Raw genomic sequence first — 24,467 nt, forward strand, 5'->3', positions numbered from 1 at the left:
TACGCAATAGAGGTGGTGTGAACTCAATGTGAAAGCACAGAGCCTGACAGTGCCAGAGCGGTACTTGAACATGTCTGATGACAGAACCAATGCTTATTTTTATTCTTCTATACTGCTAGACACTGACTGTGTTCGTCAGCTTTGTGTCAGTATGTCCCTTTAAGAAATATGGGAGATAATCTACTTCTCTGGAGAAAAGGTTCGTGTTGGCTCACTGGCCCTTTGAGCATGTGGCAGCATATCATGGTGATAGTGTGTGCAGAACAAAACAGCTCACCTCCTGGCTGGGAAGTGGAGAGAGGAGGAGAAGGTGTTGGGTTCCCACAGTCCCCTTGGAGGGCAATCCCTGGTGACCTGAAGGCCTTCCACTAGGCCTGCCCCTTAAAGTTCCCGCCACCTCCCAATAGCACCACTCTGGGGACCAAGTTTTTAGCAAGTACATGGGTCTTTGGGGAACATTTAAGATCAAAACTGTGGCACTGCTTCTAAGATCGTTTTCTCAAAACCTCAAATCCTTTGAGATAGGAGAGAAGTGGAGTATGATGAAATGTTCAAAGTTGTATTGAAATTATTCTATATATATTGCATATTTCCTTCACATTAAATTTTCAAAGCCCTGGTATTAACAGCTATTTTAAAGTATATCTTCATTGTTTAATCCATACTGGCAAATATGGCTTATGAGCAAATATATGCTCTTGCCCCTCAAAAGATAGAGAAATGGTGTGGCCATACTATGTTAAATTTTTTCTTCTCTACTAAGAAATGCACACTTATTTGAAATAAGTCTCAGTGTTTGAGGTGTTACCTCTACTGTGCCTAAAACTCTACGCTTGATAATTAGTCATAGTTATTTTAATGAACAACCAACAAGCACTTATTCGTTTACAGTAGTTATATACACACACAAGTTTTAATAAAAATTACAACTTATTTTTCCCAGAAAAATTATTTGACTTGTCACAACTCACCACTTCAACTTCCCCCAAGGAAACAAAAATAAAAGTTAATTTACATTTTGGATTGACTATGCTTTAACATTTTATGGTAATTGATCTGATTTACCTTAAGGCCCCTTTTTTCTTCATCTTTCAACTTGAAGTGACATAGTATTCAGTTAGGAGATCCCACTATTATCCTTTATCAAAATTATCCTGGGTGAGTCATAAATTTGAGTTCTCTAACATTTATAGGAGGCCATTATTTTGGACTGAAACTACAGTAGGCTTCAATAGTCACTTGTGCTAGGGTGTCAAATTCAAACCGAACTCAGAAATAGGCCAATTTTCCAAAACTTTGGAGTTTTAAAGCAGCCAAACTAAAGGGGGCCAGTCAACCTGAGCAGGCATGATAAGGAAGTCCCCTTTATTTTAATCCTGAAGGAAACTGACTTTGAAACCATAATTTGCTTCTTGTTGTTTCTTCTTCTGCAAACCCTATTTTACCTATAAAACCCATCCTTTCTGCTCAGCTCAACTGGAACATCTTTCCGTTTTGCAGATGAACATTACTTGGTTCATGAGTAACTAATGAAAGCCATTTTAGATCTTTGAAACTAAATTTGTTGAAATTTTATTCTTTGACACCGCCATTACTCTTTGACAAAATTATCCCATGGAGAGACATCAATTTGAGGTCCATAGATTTGAGAGAATATACCAAGAAAGTCTCCTGCTGTGGTTTGAATGTATCTCCCAAAGTTGGAAACTTAATCCCCAAAGCAAGAGTGCTGTCATTGAGGAAATTGGGTAGTTACTTCCAGAGTGGTATCTGATAAAAAGGATGAGTTGGGCCCCTGTCTCTCTCTCTCTCTATGATTCATGCGTGCACATGTTGTGTTGGCCTTCTGCCTGTTGCTTTCTGCGTGAGATGACACAAGCAAGAAGGTCCTTACTAGAAGCAGGCCATTTACCTTGGACTTTCCAGGCTCTAGAACCATCAGAAATGAATGTTTTTTTTTTTTTAATAAATTATACAATATCAGATATTCTGTTATAGCTGTACAACACAGATTAAGACATCTCCTAAGTATGAAATCTGTCTTTTTTTTTTTTTTTTCTTTTGTCGGGGGAGGAACCTGGGATTGAACTCAAGGGCACTAGACCACTGAGTCACATCCCCAGCCCTTTTTTGTGTTTTATTTAGAGACAGGGTCTCACTGGGTTGCTTGGTGCTTTGTTTTTGCTGAGGCTGGCTTTGAACTCATGATTCACTTGCCTCAGCCTCCCAAGCCACTGGGATTACAAGCAGGTGTTACTGCACCTGGCTGAAATCTGCTCTTAAGCCTCTGGCAAGTATGCACCACAGCATTGGACACAGCCCTTTGGCTCAATCATCCTGTGAATGATCATTCATTAATTGTGTGTTCTCGATCTTCTAAACTCTGAGTGTAGCTATAGTTTGTGTAGTTTCAGCAATCTTGGGTAGTGGAAGGATGGTCATTTTCAGTTTTAGCTAATAACTGTGCTTTACATGGTCATAGGGACTAAGCATTTTAGAATGCTACTCCATTAAAGCACTAAAAACACTGTGGGCTCAGTAATTTCATTTACTGGGTCAATAACCCATGATATCTAGAAGGAGATTTAACGTAGTTTAAAAATTAATTATTCAAACAAGAAAGGGATTTCAAACTATAATTACAATGGCAGCAAAGGAAGAGGAGATGACAAAGCAAGCATAAATATTACACTTAAATCTTAATGTCTGATTCTTTTTTTAAAATATTTTTTCAGCTATAAATTGACATTTTTTTATTTATTTATATGTGGTGCAGAGAATCAAACCCAATGCCTTACATAGGCTAGGCAAGCACTCTGCCACTGATTCACAACCCCAGCCCTTCAATGCCTGATTCCCATAACTCAACAGGTTAAAGCTCTTCCACATGTAAAGATCACAAAATCTTAAACCTGAAATAAACTTCAACAAGCATCTAGTCTGGGTATAGAGATTAAATTTTTTGCTTAAAACCCTTTTAAAATTAAATATCCAGACTGATACCCTGTTGTAACTTGTTCTTATGTAAGGTGCTCATTTTTCGTAGAGCATTATAGAGCGTTTGCACATTTCTTATTCAGTTTGTCCCCCTGTGGTTTGCATTTTTGTTTCCCATTATGTACATTGGATTTTTCTTTTTTTTTTTTTTAATTTTGCTGAAGTTCTGTTAGTGGTTTTGTTTACCCATGTCATAGCTGATCACCATTTTTTATGTTCTATTAATTATAATGATTTTCTTCTGACTTGCTATATTTGCAAGGAAAACTATCATATTATCCATAAATAACAATGACGTTTTCCTCCTTTTTTTTTTTTTATTAATACCTCCTTTCTGCCCACTATTGGATTTTTGTTAGTACATTGAGTAGAACTTCTAGAACAATGTTAAATAATTTCAGTATCAGTGGGCATTCATGTCTCGTTCCCAGCCCTAATAAGAATATGTCTAGCTCAAAATTTCCAGTTTATGATCCAAACCATTATCTCACAAAATGGTAATTGGTTTCTTAGTAGGTGTGGGAGGATGAGGTTTCCAAATAATTTTTGGAAACTGAATTAACCAAAATGAGACCAATTTCTTCAGTGCATGAGCTTTTTAGTTTTTAGCATTTAATATATATTGTTAAATCTTATTGAGAAGGAGAAAGTATTCACCTTTTCCCAACATATTTATCCAAAGAACATCATTTTTTTTTTTTTTTTTAATAGTACTGGGGATTGAACTCAGGCACTCACCCACCACTGAGCCACATCCTCAGCCCTATTTTGTAGTTTATTTAGAGACAGGGTCTCACTGAGTTGCTTAGCACCTCATTTTTATTTTTGCTGAGGCTGGCTCTGAACTCAAGATCCTCCTGCTTTGGCCTCTCAAGCCACTGGGATTACAGGTGTGCACCAGCAAAGACCATCGTATTTGAAAAAGCAACTACTAACATCTTAGAAAATAATACACCAGTACTGCTCTGGTACTGTTAATTGTGATTTTGGTTTTGATTTCAAAATGATATTCTTTAATGTGTGAAGAAAATATCCTGCTCTTAGCTACTACTATAGTTATATAAATAGAACCTTCTACTATGTGCACTTTTGTATCTGGCTTTTGCTCAACATGATGTTTTTAAGGTTTATCCATGTTTATTTTCAATGTAGGATAGTATTTCCTTGCATAAGTATATTGATAAAAATTAGAGGTGTTTGTGATTTGAGAATGCTATCAATGATACTGCTCTGAATACTCTTGTACACAAATTCTGGCACATAAAAGAATGGATTTTAATAGGATAGCACACTGCAGAATTCCTAGATTACGGTGTGTGTGTGGAAGGAGGCAAAGTATAAAGCCACAATTTTCTGAAATGTTAATGGAAAATTAATGCTTCCATCAGACATTGCACTAGACCTCTGGTCTCTGTTCTGTTAACCTTCCGTGTCATCAGACATTTCATTTTCAGGCTACCTGTAGATGTGCAGTGACATCTCATTGTTTTAGTTTGCTTTTTCCTGGGTACCAATGATTACACACCTTTTCTCATGCTTATTTGCCATTTGAATTTCCTCTTTAGGAAATGATTGAAATTTTTTCCTCTTTTCTATTGTTTTGACCTTGTACTGTCTGTAGGGATTTATCATATCATATATACACACACACACACACACATATACATGTACATATATGTATATATATTTTTGTATATATATGTGTATGTATATATTTTTTCTCATATATATGTCATATTATATATGTCATATCATGTATGTATATATATTTAAATTTTGCTTATTTGTTCTTTTAGATGAAAGTAGAGTATATTTTGACATGTTAAACATAAATGGACTATATTTTGTATATCTGTCCTTTCTAGAATGTGTCTTCTCCCTCCCCCAGTCTACTTTTTCATTCTTTTAATGATTCGCGAAGGACAGTTATTCTTAAATTTAAAAATGTTCCTTTTATCAATGTTTTCATTTACTGTAAGTGCTTTTGTATTTTGTTTAAGAAAAAAATTTTCCCTACTCTGAAATTATGAAAATCTCTTATATTTTCTCCCCAAAGTTTTATTTTATTACCTTTCAATCATATTTTCAGGTTTGCCTGAAACTGTATGAGTGAAATTGATTTACTTTTTTCCATGAGATTATCCCAAATTTCAACTCCACTTTTTGAACAGATTGACTTTTTTCCCCACTCTTTTGCTTGACACCTTTGTCACAAATTATCTGGGCTCATTATTATGTCTCTCTGGGTCTCTGCATCTGTCCTTTTGCCTGTACCATTTTGTTCTTCTTGATTAAGGCTGATTTAGCTTTCTTGGCTCTTTGCATTTCCATAAAAATTTTAGAATCAGCTTGCAGAGTTCCATGGGAGAAATTTGGTGCTACTTGGGGATTTAGATTGAGATTACCTCGAATCTATAGGTCACTTTGAAAGTTTATATGCTTACATTATTGAGTTTTCTATTCTATGTATATATTATATATCTTCATTTATGTAGATCTGTTTTGATATTTCTCAATATAGCTTTCCTATTTTCTCCACAAAGATCTTTTGCATGTTTTATTAGATTTATTCCAGGATATTTTCTATTTTGAGGTAATTATAAATGATATCATTAAATTTTTATTGTTATCAGTATATTAAAATACAAATGATTTATGCTCTGATTTGGATGTAGAAACCTTCTGTTGCTAATAAAAATTATAACATTATATGTGAGTTTTTTGGTGCCAGCATATCATCTGTAGATAATTATATTTTGTTTCTTCTTTCCCAATCCTTACTCCTCCTTCCCCCACTCCCAGGGCCTCAATATAATATTGCACAGTGGAAATTATTGTTTTTTTCCTGATTTCAAAGAAACAGATTTCAATATTTTAACATTAAATGTCAGGTATAATGTTTTCTATAGAATTTTTGTGTTCTAAAAACATTATTTTAGATTAATAAAGTTCCTTGTTGCTATCCATTATACTAATAGTTTTTAATCACCAGTCAACATTAACTTTTATCAGTCCTTATACTTCATTTTTAGAAGATCATATGATTTTATTTTTCAGAAGGTTATATAATAATACTGTTGATATTGCAAGTCACACTGATTTATTTTTTTCTCCCCAACTTTTTTATTTTGAAAAATTCATGATGAATTTCAAGTTTCATTGAACACCACTTTCACTTGAAAGAACAGCCATGGGACAAACTGCAAAGATTCAGATTTAGGTAGTTGGCAGACATTTTCTCAAAATAAGTGAAGTGAACATGTTAATGCTTACTTATTAACAAGTATATAATAGGCAGCATATTTTACCTTTAACATAAATTGAGCTTTTAAGTCAAAATTAGCACTTTGGAAAACTTTGTTTCATCAGCTTGCTATTTTCTCAAAACTTAAAGACTTATCTGATGAGATTGGTGATAATATCAATGAATATGTTTATTATTGCTAGACCCTGAATGTTTTATCTCCCCCACCCCTGCCAAATTTCATATGTTGAAATCCTTATTCCTCTGTTGATGGTGTTAAGAGATGGGGTTCTAGGAGGTGATTAGGGTATGGGGGCAGAGCCCTGGTGATTGGGACCAGTGCCCTTGCAAACAAGGCTCAGACAGCAAACTAGCCTCCACCATGTGAGGACACAGCTAGAAAGCCTCATCTGAGAGATAGCAGGTTCTCACCAGACATAAATTCAATACTTTGATCTTGAACTCCCTGCCTCCAGAACTGTGAGAAATAAATTTTTGTTGTTTTTAAGCTAGCCAACTTAGTGGTATTTAGTTATAGCAACCTAAACAGACAAGACTCAAAAATGAAATAAAATAGAGTTTCAACCTTTAGAATACCTGCATAACTCAGTGGACTTAGCATTTTTCAAATGACCAATGTGTGATATTACAAAATCACACATTAGTAGAAGACTCATTCAAAAAGTGTAAGGCAGACCAATGAATTTTAATGTAACAATAGAACATTTTACTGATATCATTTCAGATTCCACATTACAAATAAACTTCAAGAAACTGCCACTTGTCAAAATTTGGCATAAATTTAAGAAGAATATCAACAGTTATCTCCCTGTTTCTACTACATATTTATGTAAAACTGGATTTTCTTCATCTACTTTAAAATGACATGTCACAATGGAGCGAAAGCAAAACTAGAGCATTCAGTTGTCTTCAATGAAGCTAGATAAATAAATTTGCAAAAAATATAATACAAATAATGCAATTTTTCCACTGTTTTGGAAAATATGATTACTTTTATAAAATCATTATGCTAACATGAAGTGGAAATATTATTGTTATTTTAAAATGAATTAACATATTCTATTTTTTTCACATTCAAATTGCTAAATATCAATGTATAGTGAAGTCATATCCACAAAAAGGTCTTTAGAGCCCTCAGTAATTTTTAAGAGTATATGTGGGATCTGAGACCAAAAGTCTGAGAACTAAGCTCCATTGTCTTCTTCTCATGACAATGTAAGAACCTTAAAATAAAGTATTACCCTTCCTAAACTAAAGGCTTTTTAAAAACAATTTAAGTTCTAAAATCTCCTCTTTGTTTTTGTCTTTATGAATCTTCACTGTGATATGTTTAGATGTGGTTTTATCTTTATTTATTTTGTCAGGGAGTCAGTGAGCTTTGTAAATTCTTGGACCCTCAGAAATTCTGGAAAATTGTCTGTCACTGTCCTCTATCCATTGTATCTCTCCTCTTCTTCTGAGATTTCAAATTAATTTAGTCTACTTCAAATTAATTTGAAATCTCATTGTATTCTCTGTTTCCTACCTTTTTTTTAAATCCCATGTTCCTTGCTTTTACCTTCTACTTTATTCTTTCTTTAACTTTATCTAGTTTGTTGTAAATTTGTTTATTGAATTCTACGTTTCATGTACACTTACCAGTTCTATAACTTCTGTCTTTTTTTACACATACGTTCAATTGCTTTTTATAATTTTTGTTTCCCTGCTGTAATATTTATTTGAATTTCATCACCTTCAACATGGTGAACCGTTATTTTAGTCTATTCTGTAATCTTATATGTGGCACTCTCCTGAGACTGCTTTGGTTGCTTTTTCCCAGTTATTTTTTTTCCTCATTTGTCTAACATTTTCGTGCATCAGGCATTGTACTTGAAAAATTATTTGTAGCAAAGCTTTATGCCTGGGACAACATTATGTTCCTACTGAGCAGATTTTTCTTCACTTGTGACAGTTGTCTAAAGTCATTAGAAGTCCAGAACCATGTAATATAATTTCTAATACAGGCTTTCAAAGACAACAAGAAATGTGTAATGAAGTGGCAAAGTTTGTAAGACTTGTTTATTTCCAGTTCAGTCTTAATTTTAGAACACATCTTACAATTCTAGGAATCCTAGAACAAAGTGGATGTTTATTTACCCTTCTTGGATTCTAGATTCTGTCCAGATTTCTGTCTCTTAGACTCTAGATTCTGATTCCCATGTTCCCACTAAGATATTCATACTTCCTCTCCTTTCCATATATACATTTTGCCACCATTTTCTTCTACTTTCAGTTTTAAATTCATATTTGCTAGTTACCATGACTATATGTCAGATTCAAACTTTGAGTACAGGAATTGCCATAATCTTCAGACCTAGATCAAGCTGGGTAGCTTTATTCCTGTTTCTGTTCTCCTGGGCACTATTGGAAAAAATGCATATCACAGGAGGTTTATCACACATCTATAGCTTCTAAGTCCCAGCTGAGACATTGCTTACAGTCCTTTTTATTCTTAACACCCTTACTCAAAATATTCTTTCTCAAAAGCTCATCCTTCCAAAGCCTGCTAACCTTGCCTCTAAATACACCCTCTCTCAATATTTAACCCTTACTTGCTTTATAGGAATATAAGGGAATCAGGAGTAAAATCTAATAGCAGTCATCTCTTGTAAAATCATCTATTTCTCCTCTCTTTTCTAGTTGTTTTTATTTTCCTGTCTTATCAAAAGAAGCAAGTCTTCCTTTTTAAAGGTTACCTATCCAACTATGATCTTAAATTATCAAGTCTTATCTACCATGTTCTTATCCCACTGGTGGACCCTATAAATCACTGCATCTCTACCAGCCCCTTTGACTCAAATTCCAAACCCAAAAATGTATCTTCCAACTAAAAACAAAACAAAATGAACCAAAGATTCAGATCTAATGAATGTCCATGAATGCATAAGTTACCACTAGTTTCATATGCTGAAGGAATGGAACATGACAGTTAAAGAGAATTTATAAAATAACGTGATTCTTCTCATTTCCAAAGGAAATTCTAGCCAGAACATAAAATGAAACTCTAGTGACATATAAATAACAATGATCTTGTGGGAAATAAAAGTTCTTAGACTTAGTGATACATGTTAGTTTCCAATATCTTCTCCTTTTGCTCTTCAAAATGTCTGAGTGATAAGCACTGATTTCACATGTAGCAGCTGCTCACCAATTTTGTTGTATTTGAGGTATAATTAGAAGGATTTCCTACCCAAGCATCTTCCACATATAGGGATGCACATTCACCTTTTTTTTTTCTATCCCTTTGATAACATAGTTCATTGCAATTCCTCTAGGAAACTGTTCCTGAAACCCAAATGCCCATAGGAATTATGTGGAACTTTTAAAACACTAATGGGCAGGTGCCAACCACAACATTTGTCTATGTCATTTTGCCTGAGATGGATTCCAGCCATTATCATTTATAAAGGATCTTCTGATCATTATACTGTGCAGCCAGTTGAGAACCATGTCCCTAGTTGAGTGACATGTTATGACACTAATACCATAGCAAAGCATCAGTTTTCTTACTTTCTTTACATAATGTACTTGGATCATACGTTAGCAGCAGGTTCTGAGTTTTCTTCCTGAAAGTAGAGAAAAATTATACAGAGATAAGCTGGCCACTAAGCTATCCAACTTTTAATATGTCCTGATTATGACAGTAGAATATCAGGTGCTTCTGTTATTCAAGGCAATAGGAGAAAATTTCTTTCTGGTTTGAGAAGCCTTGTTTATGCCTCTCAGTCTGGAGGAAGCAAGCTGTTTGCCTTTGGCACACCTCCATGATTACACAGATCCATTCCCTCAAGGAACTTCCGAATAAAGGGAGCATATCAACTATGGCAACTGAGAAACATAGTTTTATGTTTCCTGTTGTAGAATTATTCCTTGGCATTAACATTTTTATGCACCCCCATATTAAGTTTTATGCTTTGGATATAATGCCACCAGGTAGAAACCAAGGTAAATGCCATATCCCAAATCCATAGAGAGTCGGGGCCAAACAGTGGGTTATCAAATCTGTATTTTTATATGCTGTTTCTTGTACTGTGTGATTTATACACACTGTTTTTGAAAGCTGTATTAACTGGAAGATGCTGGTTTGTGGAGGGGCAAAGAAGTACATTTATAGGTTGGCTTGGCTGAACTGTGTTGATTTCTCTCTAGAACAGTCTTCACAATTCTTTGCTCACAGTTAGAGGTCTGCTGAAAGTGACTCAGTGTAGATGAAAACAGCTTGCTTAATCATTCCTGAAACACGGGAAAAATTAAAATACATTTTTTCTTTGTTAAGCAATAAAAACAATGCCAGATTGTTAATGCCTCTTTTGTACCTTTCACTTGAAAGACCTCAAAAGAACATCAAGGAGAATAAAGGCAAAATCTATTCCCCAATGGCATCATTATACATGTTGAAGCCTCTAAAACTAAAACTCTAAAGACATTCAGGAAGAGTCGAGGAATAAATGACAGCAAACTGAAGAGTGTCTCTGGAGCTTTGTTCAACCTGCTTTGTTCGAATTCATTCAAATTGGATGATGAAAAGAAAAGATCTCATTTGTTCCAACATTAAAGTAGTAAATTAGTGAGTGGCGAGCTGCTAATTGTCCTGTAAGGCATTAAGGTGCCATGAGTGCCCCATCTCCCGTTTTTTAAATTGCATTCTTACGGTTGAAATGAAAGCAACCATTAGAGTTGTGTAAAACAATGTTTTTAATAATTTAGGCTGGTTCGATTCAAACATGATTCTTGTTCTGAAATATTTATTGAAGCTCCTGTTTTTATTTGAGATGAGCAAGTTTCATTTTAGATTTCAAGACATCAAATGGAAATTCATTTTCAGTATGGGGCTAAAGTAGAGGAAAGATTAGAGCTATCCAGCATTGAGTTCCACCCTGGCTGTTTCTGCTTGTTATGAGGGTATAGAATTAGCAGGTTTGGTTAAATTTTGCTTAGATTTTGGGTGACCTTTTCTAATCCTGACTGTTTCATAATTTAATGTCTTGACCTTCATTTTCCATAGAGCCACCTTAATGATAAATGCAGAGATTTAATAACTAGAACTAGTTGACAGGTGACCTTTTACACGTGGCCATTCCTTTTTGCTGGGGAAACCACACTGTTTTGTAGGTTTATTTCACAGATTTTAAATAGTCTATTCTGTTGTCTATAAGCTTATTCAGAGAGAAAAAAAGTAAAGGTTAAATATTTCATTCTTCTTAATGATTAAAATGTAAACTGTTTGGCAATTGTCCCAATATTTCATTCAAAAAGGATAGGGCAATTGTCAGATTCAAACCCCAGGAAGAGACAGGAGCATTTTCCCAGGTTTGTTGGTGAGGAGCAGGATGAAGAGGAGCTATCCCATCAGCTGGGTCAAGATGTATCATTTTGTACCCACACGTGTGTGCAAATTTAGAACAGGGAAAGAAAAGAGTTACTTAACTATATGTGTACTAAATTGAAGAAAGTGATTGAGAGGCGAAACTTGCCAATTAGAGTGAATGATCTGTTAGTTTGAACCACTGATCTCTTCTTTACTTCTTTTTTTTTTTTTTAAATCAGGCAAGGATACATTGTGAATAATATGGTAAATTTATTTCTGTCTGGAGTCTACATGCAAAATATTGTTTAAACACAAGGAAATAAAGCTGACTGATTATAAAAATTCCATGGACTGTTACAAAAAGGATCTATATATTTATACCTTTCCTCCCACCCACGGTATCAGGAACAGAAGACTTTCATAGGGTATCAATTCCCTAGTGCATGCATTCTTCAGCATTTTATAAAATAGAATTTATTTTTATACCCAAGACTCATACTTATAATAAGATAAAAATTAAAATATGCATGGTATAGAATAATCTGTAGTGTGAGCAGATGATCCCAGTGACCCTGTTCCTCATAAGTATAGAGTAGAAAGCAATTAGCTCATGAGTTAGAGGAACGGTTGAGAATCTCCAACTACCATGAAATCCTAAGGACTTGAAATAGGCAGCGAGGGTGTCTAAAGAGAACACCTCAGGGAGGTTTTTGAGCAAGGAGAGGCATTTGCTTTAACCATGGGGACCAGCCTCAAAAGCATCATCTGCCAAGATCTGTTGTTCCCCTCAGACATTGATGGTAATCATTTATTGCTTGAGAATGAAAAACAACTCACTGCTGTTGTGAAAGAAACATTTTGAAAAGCAAATTGAGTAAGCAGATGTGAAGGACCATTTTAAAACTAATAAAATTGGTCATGATTAGTTTATCTCAGACTGAAATTTCAGCCATATTAGAAACTGAAAATATTGAGGAAAAAAATACTCACATAATTTCTTATACCATGCTAGTATTATTGCCAGAAAAGAGAGGTTGTTTTGCTTATGAACAAAGCCTAGCATGCCTGAGGAGTTGTTCATCAGCAGAGGGACTTTGTTCTGTTCTGGTGAAATCCTTGGCTAGCAGCATGTTTAAAAGAATTAATTTATAATTTATTTTAAGTAGTTTTAAGTGATACTGGCTAATATTCCAGGTGCTTTCATACATGTATATTAAGCATAAGGCTAATTGGGTTGAGGTATATAGTTCAGTGGTAGAGCAATCACCTAGCACATGCAAGACCTGGTTCCATTCCCAGCTTTGCAAAAAGAAAGAATATCGTAAATTAACAATAGCTTTATCTTTAATATCCCCTGCTTCTTAACACTGCTGCAAATTCATGTCATAAATGATAACACATACTATCATATTTTTCATATGAAAGATCTAGTGTCCACAGGATGTCATATTTACCTTAATTTCTCTAACTCTATAATGGGAAATAAAAATAAAAACAAACTAACTTAAAAAATCTATTTTGAAAGTTAAGTGGGATGACATAATAAAATGCTGAGAAGGATGACTATCCCATAATAAGCACTCAATCACATGAATATCAATAAATATGATACACTATACATTTATGTCTGTCTCATACCATTTCTTCTCTTCCTTTCTTACCCTCCTCCTGTGCCCCAGCCAACAATCAAGAAGTCCTTCCCCCATACCTGTTCCTCTCCCTTCACTTATTACCTCATGTACATATATGACTGCATGACCAATGTGATCCTACAATATGTATAATCAGAAAAATGAGAAATTACACTCCATTTATGTATGATCTATCAAAATATATAAATGTGTTCGTTCTACTGTCATACACAACAAATTAGAACAAATAAAAAAATTTAAAAATAAGTAAATAAAGAAGTTCTCTGTTCTTATAATAAGGCAAAATGTCAGTGTTCATTTTACAGGGAAATGCCTTGTTTTTCAAGGCAATCCCTTAGGCCTTTAAAACAGCACAGGGGTTAACCCTAGTTGGTGACAGAATGTCTCCCTCACATCTCAGAGCTGTTCACTGAGATTAAATTTTACCTTGATTAGAATTTTAAAATTATTTTACCCTTCATAAAGCCTTGTGCACAATAAGAAGTAGATAAAATTATTTGATTATTCAATAGATGTCACCAAATTTTCAACTCTTCCCAAAGTGTTTGTAACCAATATGTTAGCATGGAGTTAGTATACTTTCACCAAGGAAGAAAATATCTAAAACAAATATAGTGCTGTTACCATTTAAAAGATCAGTATTCTAGATCTCAAATAAAGTGAAGTGTTGACATTTTTGGACTTCCTTTACCAGGGATATAGTTCCTCAGACAGGATTCATTGAATATTTGTAGTGCTCTTGGTTTATAGACACAGTCCAAGCCCAACCAAAGTATCTTGAATGATATTTTGAGTGTACAAGAAACAAGATAAAAGATGACAGGTTTTTTTTTTTTTGTTTTTTTTTTTTTTTTAATGAAAATGAACAAGAATAGGAATAATTCAGTTGAAAAGGAGAGTTCAAAGTTAAGGTGAAGCTTGATAAATTGGAACCAGATAAATCTTAAAGGTGTGGGAAAATTCATGTCCTCAATCTGGGGAGATGTAGCGGGGAGGGCGGGAGAGAGAGAGAAAAAAAAGAGAGAGAGAAGAGAAGAGAAGGGAAGAGAAACTTACTGAGGCAGAACTGAGCTAGTAGAAACATATGGAATAAACTTTCTAGTAAGGCCCCCAAATCAAATAATATGAGTGAGTTCAAGAAATAGCAGCACATTTCACAAAGAAAGTTGGATCAAAAGATGAAACAATAAAGCTAATAAAAGAAATAGATAACTATATAAAGTAGCTCTTGGGTCAGACCATCCATTCGTACCAGGTATTTCTTTTTATCATAGGTTACTGTACTTTGAAGGTGCCTTCAAATTTATAAATATATCTGTTTGTGCGCTCTTTGTGTGGCCTGAAGCTTTTGATTATGATTAGGGAGGTTTTGTTTATGGGGCCCTGCACTCTTACCATGCTTTAAAAATGGTTCCTGCAACCAAGTGGTAAATAAAGCAGTTATCATATTCAGTCATGTCTCCTGGTACCTCATGCAGGAAATCAGATGGCTAGGCAGGACTATGACCAAATACACACATGTGAAAGTCTCGTAAGACTCTAGCCATGGTGACCATGTGGTCCAGTGAATAGTAAAAAAGAAGGGGACAATTTAAAGATCATCATCAACCCCCTAAGTCATTGCATTTATGGCGCTCTTCCCAATTACATATTTATCACATAAACAAGAAACTGTTCCCAGTATTTGCCCTCAAGTTGTTAGTCAGCTGCTGACCTCATAATCTGCACAGCTGTGGTATCCCAATATGTTGTCATGGAACAGATTGTGATGTCTTAATTGATCACTTTCAGAGGTTGCAATTGTCAAGTGAGACCAGTATGCTGATTCTTATTAGTTAAATTAAGCCTTGTTACGGCAGAACTGGCTAATTCACTCTAATGACTGGGAAATCCAACACAAATTGCTGCATTTTATAGAACACATCCAAGGCTTTTTCTTTCTCCTTTTTGATTTTTTTAAAAATTTTGTGGAGACACTACTCCAAACATGTTTTTATTATACGATGAAGGTACTTGTTGGAATAGTAAGTGGAACATAACCTCCCTACACCATATGCATCTTGGTGATAAGTTGGAGTGTGCCATATGACACACAGAGTTTAAATTAGACATTGATTTGCATGACTCTGAGTGAGCTTGGGGGACTTGGTTATGTGTGATGAGTGTCAGGCCCTGCCACAAATTGCCGGACCAACCAGAATATTGTGTTCTTCCTTGATGTCCCCCAAAACCTAGGCTCCTAAATGGATGAAGGAAAGTACTAGATCAATGCCTGGTCCTAAGAGGCATGTTCTTGGGCCTCCATCTGGCCATTAGTGAAGTCTTCACTATGGCCCCAACCTATAAAACCCCACTTCCAAGTCCTAATATACTTACCCACTCTGAATGGCCTATTCTGACCTAGTGCCTGGACTGCCAGCATCTTACAGCAGCAGAGGCACCAGACAGCCCCTTTAGTAGCAGAGTCTTAAGACACCTCATAAAGGGACGTTTGTGGGTTCTGCAAGTCATGTTTTTTGAAATTCTTCATTTTGACCAATCAACAGATGTGTTTGTCAGTCTAGTATATTTTTTAGGAACACAATAACACTAAATTAAAGAAGCAAGTCTAAATTAACATGTTAGGATCCAAAATACAGAAGGAAGCACAGGAATGTTTATCAAAGCATTTTTTATAGTAGGATAAAATTAGATAATAGCTAAATACCCAGCAGTATTAAATGAATTAAATGAAACACTGATGCTGCCAAATACGATAAATGGTATTTCTCAACCTATCTAAGGTAATAGAAAGAGGAAAATATAAGAAATATTTGTGGTGGTTGTCAAGTTATAAAACTTTGGGAAGTTTTTATTCTTTCGTCTATTTTTTTTTTTAATTTTTCAAGTTTTCTACAATGAGCCCATATTACTTTAATAATCTGGTCAGGAAAGTTCTTGAAAGCAGTGTAAGTAGTTTTGTGATAGTACTTGCAACAGTTTGTGGCAGGTGTCTCAGATTTTTACCGAGCTGAGAAAGAGGCCCTCACTTTTCTCTCTGGTCCTCTTCCTGAAGCCTTCCCTTCCCCTTCCCAGTTAAAGGTGGCTTTGGGCCTCCAGTTGCTTAGGCTAATCGCTAAAGTTGTTCTTTTTTTTTTTTTTTTTTTTCCTTTAGGGAACTGACTTGGCTTCTTGAAGCCTTAACCTCATCTCATGTAAAATGTGGATAATAATAGTATCAACCTCATAAGGCTAGTATCATAATCTTAAGAGAGGATTATTAATATATGTAAATAAATACAATGAATGAATTGTAGTTTTGTTCTGATAAATGGATTAGTTTTCTTACTATTCATATCTATGCATATGAAACCATCAATAGGACAAAAAAAGAAAAAAGTGTGAAATGTCACACATTATCTTTGAATACCATTCCAAATTCTTTAGAAGCAGGAAACGACATTGAGATTTCCGCAGAACACTAAAATCACAAAAGTATCCATATAAAGGATAAACCTGGCTTATAGTCAGTGTTCAACTAATATAGAATAAACCAATTTAAAGAACTCCTTAGCTATTGGGCATCTTCATGAAGTTTATCAAACCATTATATTAGTTTATCAAATCATTATATTACACTGTATTAGTTTCCTGAAGCTGTTATAAAAATAATAATAATAATAATTTTATCACAGATCTGGAGGCCAGAAATCTGAAATCTTGCAGATTACTACAGATTATCAGAGGAAATAAGCTAACCAAAATGCTTGATTTTATGTAGAATTCTAAACTGATAGACTTGATCTGAGGACATTGGCTCCTTGCATTTCTTTTCTTTTCTTTTCTTTTTTTATTGTAAACAAATGGGATACATGTTGTTTTCTCTGTTTGTACATGGAGTAAAGGTAAAGTTGTTCTTGATCCCACATTTTCCTTCACACCCCACAGTCACACATCCTAGTCTGTGAGTCAATTCAGTGGGTGGTACAGTATGTCCAAAATGTGTCCAGCTTCTCTCCACCTCCTTTGCTGCTCACCACGTTTCCAGCCACCATGCCGTCTCATACCCTCGCCTCCTTTTCATCAGTGTTCCACCCAGCAGCCAAAATTATTCAAATACGACTCAGGTTGGTCACTCTGTTTAGAGTCCCCCACATTGCACACGAAGTCAAAGTTCCTAACTGATTCTCATCCTCCATGCCTGGCCCCAAGATCTACTCACTGTCCTCTCTGGCCCTGCCAGATCACAGTCCTCTTCCTTATTCCTGTTCTATCTCAGGTTATTTGCATAAGCATTCACATAGCCAGCCCTTTTTCCTCATTCATATTTTTCCTCAAGTATTTTCTGAGTAAGCCTTTTTTTATTTTTAATCAAATCTCTCCCTTCTTCCCTCCCTCCCTGCCCCCTTCCTCTCTCTCTCTCTCTCTCTCCCTGTCACACACACAAACATCCACCCCCCCACACACACACACATACACAAACTCACACACACATACTTTCTAACTTCCTTCCTTGTTTAAATTTCTCTAGTTAGAACTGATCACTCTTGAATATATCTTACAGGATGCTGATTTATTTATTGTTTCCATCCCCAAATTGAATATAAGTTCTATTATGTCAGGAATTTTTATTTATAATTTTCCTAGCTCAATTCTAACTCTTAGAATTGAACTATGCCTGATGCATAGTAGGTGCCCAATAATTACTGCAAGTACCTACCATGGCTAGGAAAGGTGACTTGTTGCAATTGTAGGGTAATTGTCAGATGATTTTGCAGAGGATCTTACCTCTCTGTTGAACCACCTGGGTTATGACACCTGGATTAAGTCTGATGATATGTTGATACGTTCTGGTATGTTGATAAGTTTCTAAACCAACAAGTCTAAAATAATTGGAAAAGCCCATTTCTTCACTGGTATTAACTTCAGTGCTCAGACTCCTAATAAATTATTTTAACTCAATTTCTTTCATTTCTTAACTTCACCAAACACATACTATATTCCAGAGTCTTCTGGGAAGTGGGGTTAAAATGAAGAAGATATACATTGTTCTTACAGAATTTATCTAGAAGACAGACATAATTAAATAATATAGTACAATATCAAGTAAAATAAGAATCCTATATGAGAGTGCTATTCCCTAGTAGGCACAATAAAAATTCAGGATCAAATTCAGGATCAAAATGTGACTTCTCATAGAAGGGAGAAAAGGAAGATGAGTATCAACAAAGTATGTTTATTTATCAGTGTTGAAGATATGGTGAGTTTTTCATGTGGGAGAGAGGCAGCAAAAGTAATATATGAGCTGTATTAGTAGGAAATAAGGCAGGGGATAATGGAATGAGCAATGGGCTTAGAGTTAGAAGACTTGCATTTAAATCTGCCACTGCAACTTTATCATTTCGAAGTCCTGAAAGCCAATGCTTCACTTCACTGAGTCTTGTTACCTCCATGGTTAAATAAAAGATGGGAGAATGAGACAGACTCTAGAGACTATTTGTGTACATGCTTCTCCCGTATTTTTTAAAAGAAGACTTTCCTATCCATCTAGAAACATTAACATGGTGACATGAAGGAATTTTTTTGAGACTGTGCAATATTTTTGCTAGTGTTGTCTTCCGTAGTTATGACTTCTGAAAATCTTTAGAATCTCATCACATGCTATTTTTATATATCTAGCTAAAATGCAGAATTGATACCTGGATATGTTTCATTTGCATTTCTTTTATAGCCACCAACCACCTTATTACTGAGATCAAATTTTTCCGTATTTCTTTATTTCATTTGAAATTGCAGTTCCGAATTTAAAAATTCATCATTTAGAGTGGAAAACAAATGAATATTTTTCCACATGATTTTAAAGCAACGTGTAAGGATACCAAAACTTAAATTATTTTAAGAGTATACATTTTCTTTTTTAATGGAAATATTCTGCTAACTTGATAACCTCTAGCAGAGACTGTAGGATTGGTGTATGTATTTCAGAAGTATTTACATATTCATAAACTATGATGTATCTGAAATTTTTGTCTTCCCAAAAGAACTTATTTGACTAGGTGAATTTACCACCTGCTTTCTTTCTCTTTCTGTTTTTCAGCCTTTGCAATTGGACTGTGACCTTTGCGCCATAGTGTCAAACTCAGGTCAGATGGTTGGACAGAAGGTGGGAAGAGAGATAGATCGATCTTCCTGCATTTGGAGAATGAACAATGCTCCCACTAAGGGTTACGAAGAAGATGTTGGCCGAATGACCATGATTCGAGTTGTGTCCCATACCAGTGTTCCTCTTTTGCTAAAAAATCCTGATTATTTTTTTAAGGAAGCAAACACTACTATTTATGTTATTTGGGGCCCTTTCCGCAATATGAGGAAAGATGGCAATGGCATCGTTTACAACATGCTGAAAAAGACTGTTGATGTCTATCCGAATGCCCAAATTTATGTGACCACAGAGAAGCGCATGAGTTATTGTGATGGCATTTTTAAGAAGGAAACTGGGAAAGATAGGTGAGTCGCCTCTGAAGCATCCTTATTTTCTTTTATGTTAAATCTTTTCTGAGTCCTTTTGCCAGCTATCAAATGAACAGAGTTATTTTTTAAGCTGATCGTTGCGTGTTTTTGACTATTATGATTACTTGATGAGCCAGCAGCCAGGTCCCATTAATTCCACCTACACTACCTTCTGTTCTCTCCATTTTAATTGGCTTGATGCTCCTAGAAATGCTGGATGCTTCTCCAAGATAGCTTTAGATCTTTTTATAATGTGGCTCCATTTGCTATTGATTAAGTTGGATTTCAGCTGAAAGAGGAAGTCGACACATTTCTGTTTCAAAACATAAAAATATCAAGGAACTTCAGGAATATGCATTGACCTAAATGCCTCTAGAAATTGTGGCAAAATTTTACCTACATCATAAAAAGAACAGGCTATTGATTCTCTAATAAGATTGCAAAGGGCTGGAGATGTAGCCCCGTGGTGGAGTGTTTGCCCAGCATGTGTGAGGCCCTGGGTTTGATCCCCAGCAATGGAAAAAAAAAATTGCAAAGCTTCTTGCATGCAAATAAATTCTGTGATCTTGAATACCATAACTTGGTATCTAGCACGTTAAGCAAAATACCATATTGAAATTATGCATTACTTAAAATCATTAGCAGTTGGATTCCTGAAGAGAAATGAGGTATAAATATCCTTCACTCAATTATCCTAAAACCAATTTGCATTTTTTTTATTACTTCCATTTTTTCTGCAGCATGCTGTAAACCGTCTTTTCCTTTTTTTCCTTAGGTCCTACTTACCTCATTTTTCTTCCATCCCCGCCTTCTCCTATTTCCTCTTTGCTCCCCTTTCAGCCCCTTTGTCATGTGCCTTTTTTTCTTCCTTTTCCGAAAGATAATCAGTAAAAGGTAGAGAAGCAGAATTACAAATCAATTGATCTTGGTTCATATGTTTAGCTTTAATAAAGAACTATAAAGGGAAACTATTGAGTGGCTAAAGTTTTAAAGTATCTGTGAATTTCTCTTATTTGTGACATGGATAAATTAAGCATCAACTGTAATTCCAATATTAACATTCTGATTTCCTCAAAATGTGTATCTTTCCTTATTCAGTATTGTCAAATTTACAGTTTTAACTATATTAGGGTATGTTCTTGAGGATGGCAAGTTCCAGTATCTCTGGATGTAATTTCAATGCTGATAAGTATTTTAAAATCTTAGATAGATCAACTCTCCTGTTGATAATGTGGGTTGATTTGAATTTAACATTTTATGCTTCTAAGCACTAAAATGCACAATTTCATGTGGTGCAAGACAGAAAAAAAAAATATGATACAGGTCCCTTCTACTGGGTAAGTGTTGGAAATAACAATCCTAAAGGTTAGGTGTGAATCAGCATTGCATAAACCGTCCAAAGAGACAGCCAGGAGAGATAAAAAGAGTGAGTCTGTTTGCTTCAAAAAAATGCACTCATGTTAGCACCATCCTGTATAAGCATGACCATTCTCAAGAGGTTTTGGAAACCTCTGGTCTCTCACTAGCCTGGAGCAATGCAATTAATTAGATATATTTGGTTTTTCATTAGAGTAAGTCCTCAGGGTATCCTCCAGTCATAGCTCCAAGCTCTAGAATCATTTGTGGGTACCAGAGAAGAGTTTAGTATGGTGCTTGTTTCTATGTTTTGTGTCATGTTGGTTTTTGCTGTGAGCTTTAAGCAAAGCAACATTGTCACAGATGTGTGGATTGTACAATAAGAACTGGGAGACAACAGAGTGGGAGATTGTTTTTCTACTATGATAAGAAAACTGTTGTTATAGTGAGAAAATTACTTGGCAATATTACTTGCGTGGTAAAATTAATTTTCAGGTATTATTCAATTGGTAGAATTACCAAAATAAGTTTTTGAAAAGTCCAAAACAGTTTTATGATACATTCTTGCTGTTGTTTTTCATTGAGTCTGTTGCTGTGTGGTTGCTTTGCTGGGTACTACAACCAGATAGAAGTCAACTATGTAAGTGTTTTAGCAGAAGGTGGAATGGATGATTTGAATTAGAATCTGGTCAGACAATATAAAGTTGACTAAAATAACCTCAAAGACTACTCTCTCTACTTTTATTTAAATCTACATGCTAACGATATGCTGGAGACATATGCCTAAGGATTTCCCATGGAATTTTGAAATTGACAAATTTCAACCAACAATATCTACAAAAGTTTTAATGAAGGAAAGCATTGAACTTATAAAGCAGAGAGACTAGGAGTACAGTGATCTTCAGTGTAGCCATCACTTAGCTTGATAATTATCAACTCATGCCTGATGATATTCCATCTATCCTGTATATACTTTCTCCCTCTCCAAGCTTTTTGAGGCAAATCTCAGATATATCATTTCATTTATAAATATCTTAGTATATATCTGTAAATATTAATAAAAAATTTCAATGTGACTGTCCTACTTAAAAATTAACAATATTTTCTTATTATTATCTGTTTAGTCAGTTTGAAGATTTCTTCACTTGTCTCATTAATGAATTTTTAATTGTTAGTCTGAGTCAAAATTAGAACAAGGTTCACAACTTGTGATTGACTGATATGTTTTCTTGCATTTCTCTTAACCTATATGGCTCCTTTCTCCACATTCTTTTTCTGTTATTAGACATTAGCCTTAGGTCTTCCACAATCTAAATTTGCTAATTGTACCTCATGGTATGTCTTCTGCATTAATATTTCTAGATTGGGACTTGATTAGATTCAGATTCATGTTTCCTGCCAAGATCATTAGTGGTACTTCTATCAGTAGTAATACTTTCTTACTATGTTAGAAGTCATTAATGATCATTGACTAGACCCAATAATTTATTAGTGTGGCAAAATGGTGACACTTCATTGTAACTTTTCATTTATTATATGATATACTTTATAAAGAGAAGGGTGCCCTAATTAGCCATTTGGTTACCATGAGACAGAAGACAGTACCAATCTCTTTATTTACTGGGTTTGATGCACCAGTTTCTTAGCATCTCTCAAACTCCACCTGGGAGTTTGTTATTGTTAATATTTATGTATTGACTGACAGACTTAAACATATTTGAAGTACAGCATTTCAGTTCATTAAAATTATATCCTTATGCTCAAATTGTCCTACTTTGGCCTATAGCAACCTTTTCAAATTGACTTTGAGTCTTTTCAATAAAGTAATTTTATAATTTCAACTAAGTAATTTCAACTAAGTAATTTTGGATCTCTGATTCCTGGTGTTAGTTTCTGCTCTTCCTGAATATATCCTGAAGCAGACCTGCATTCAGACATTTTTACAGAGGACACCAGTTTCTTTCAGTCATTCAAAAAGTATGATTTTGGCACTTTTGGTGTTCATTATTACTGGGTTGGTATTTATTCCATAGTCCTTACAGTGGATGAAGGTAGAATATAAACAACATATGCTTTGTATATTGTTTACATGTAAGATAATTATGAGTTCAAATTAAAATTTTCTATTCAAATTCTGGGCCACCAGGTTTTTTATTCATCTGTCTTTTTCATCTTTCCATCATACCAACAATCACAGGTCCAAGAGACCATAATGTAAGTTTTCATCTACTTCATCCTGCAACCTATGCCCTATAATAATCTTAGAAAAGAACAACAGCACAACATGCTATAGGATTATTACAAACACGTCAAGACTATTGTGCATCAAAGAGGATGTTTTAAGGCATTCAAGTAGGGCTATACTTCCAGGGTATGTGTTGGTTATAACTCAAAAAAAAGATTCTAATATTTTTTTCCTAAGTAACTGGGGGCAAATCAAGTGGTCTGTATCATTGCAGGAAGGAGGGGGTCAGGAAAAAGGGGTGTCCATTTGATTTTACTTTTGTTATAAAGCATTTTTGCTTGGTTAGCCTGAACTTATTAGAACTTGTCAGCAAGTTCTCATTTTCATCATTATGTTTTCTATGGAGAGATCATGTCACCATTATGTATAATTTAGACAATTTAAAAAAATTTATGTCACTAGTAAAGTGATTCATGATAGAAAAATTAGTAGATGGAATTCCTCAAAGAAAAATTCTCTTCTTAGCTTCTTCAAATTGTCAAAGTCCTTTTAGAAAAAACAACTTTCCCATCTAAGGTGGGCATCTTTTCACTTTTCCGGTGGTTTTATTTTTGTCTTGAGGGATTCCTCACTAAGGAAACACAGAAATACTAGAGGAAATTCATACACTGTTGAATTTCTTAGAATAAATCTAGACATGTTGAAATTCTTTTTCAAACCAGATGAATCTTAATTTGTTTTCTTTTTAGTTACTGCCTACAATTATCTGGCTTGTCAATTAGGGAGAGTGGCTTTATAGGGAAGGCTGGCAGAGTAAAAACAGCAGGGCACTTGCCCTTTATATTTTAGGACCCAGTTTTCGTTGGAATTCTAGGTTTTCTGGGCAGTGTTCACCTTTATAATTTCACTTACCAAATGTATTTCTGGAAAACTAGAATTGTAATTTCTATAGAACTTTCATTCCTTCAGAAAGTTTTGGAATTAAGGGTCTTATATTCAAGACAATCTGACCAAAATGGATCTTTCTTTCCCTTTGAATATTTGTATGCATAAATAATATTAGCCTGCTGAAATTTATACATTTGCATTAATACATCTTAAGACAGAAACACCCTAGAGGTGCTGGAAGGGCTGACAGCTGCACATGGTGCCACACTCAACATTGAAGAATGTGAT

At 34.8% G+C, this 24,467-nt stretch overlaps 1 protein-coding gene across 15 annotated transcripts in view; it reads left to right on the forward strand.

Annotated features, from left to right (window-relative positions):
• ST6GALNAC3 (ST6 N-acetylgalactosaminide alpha-2,6-sialyltransferase 3) overlaps window positions 1-24,467 on the forward strand; it is a 576,783-nt gene that overhangs the window by 306,547 nt on the left and 245,769 nt on the right. For all 15 annotated transcript variants that reach the window (XM_079129192.1, XM_079129193.1, XM_079129198.1 and 12 more), the window contains one exon: window positions 19,338-19,747. In XM_079129192.1, coding sequence (XP_078985318.1) covers window positions 19,338-19,747 — 410 coding nt within the window. The remainder of the gene's footprint in view (window positions 1-19,337; window positions 19,748-24,467) is intronic.

The sequence above is a fragment of the Sciurus vulgaris genome (assembly GCF_902686455.1).
Source record: "Sciurus vulgaris genome assembly, chromosome: 1".
NCBI classification, from domain to species: Eukaryota; Metazoa; Chordata; class Mammalia; order Rodentia; family Sciuridae; genus Sciurus; species Sciurus vulgaris.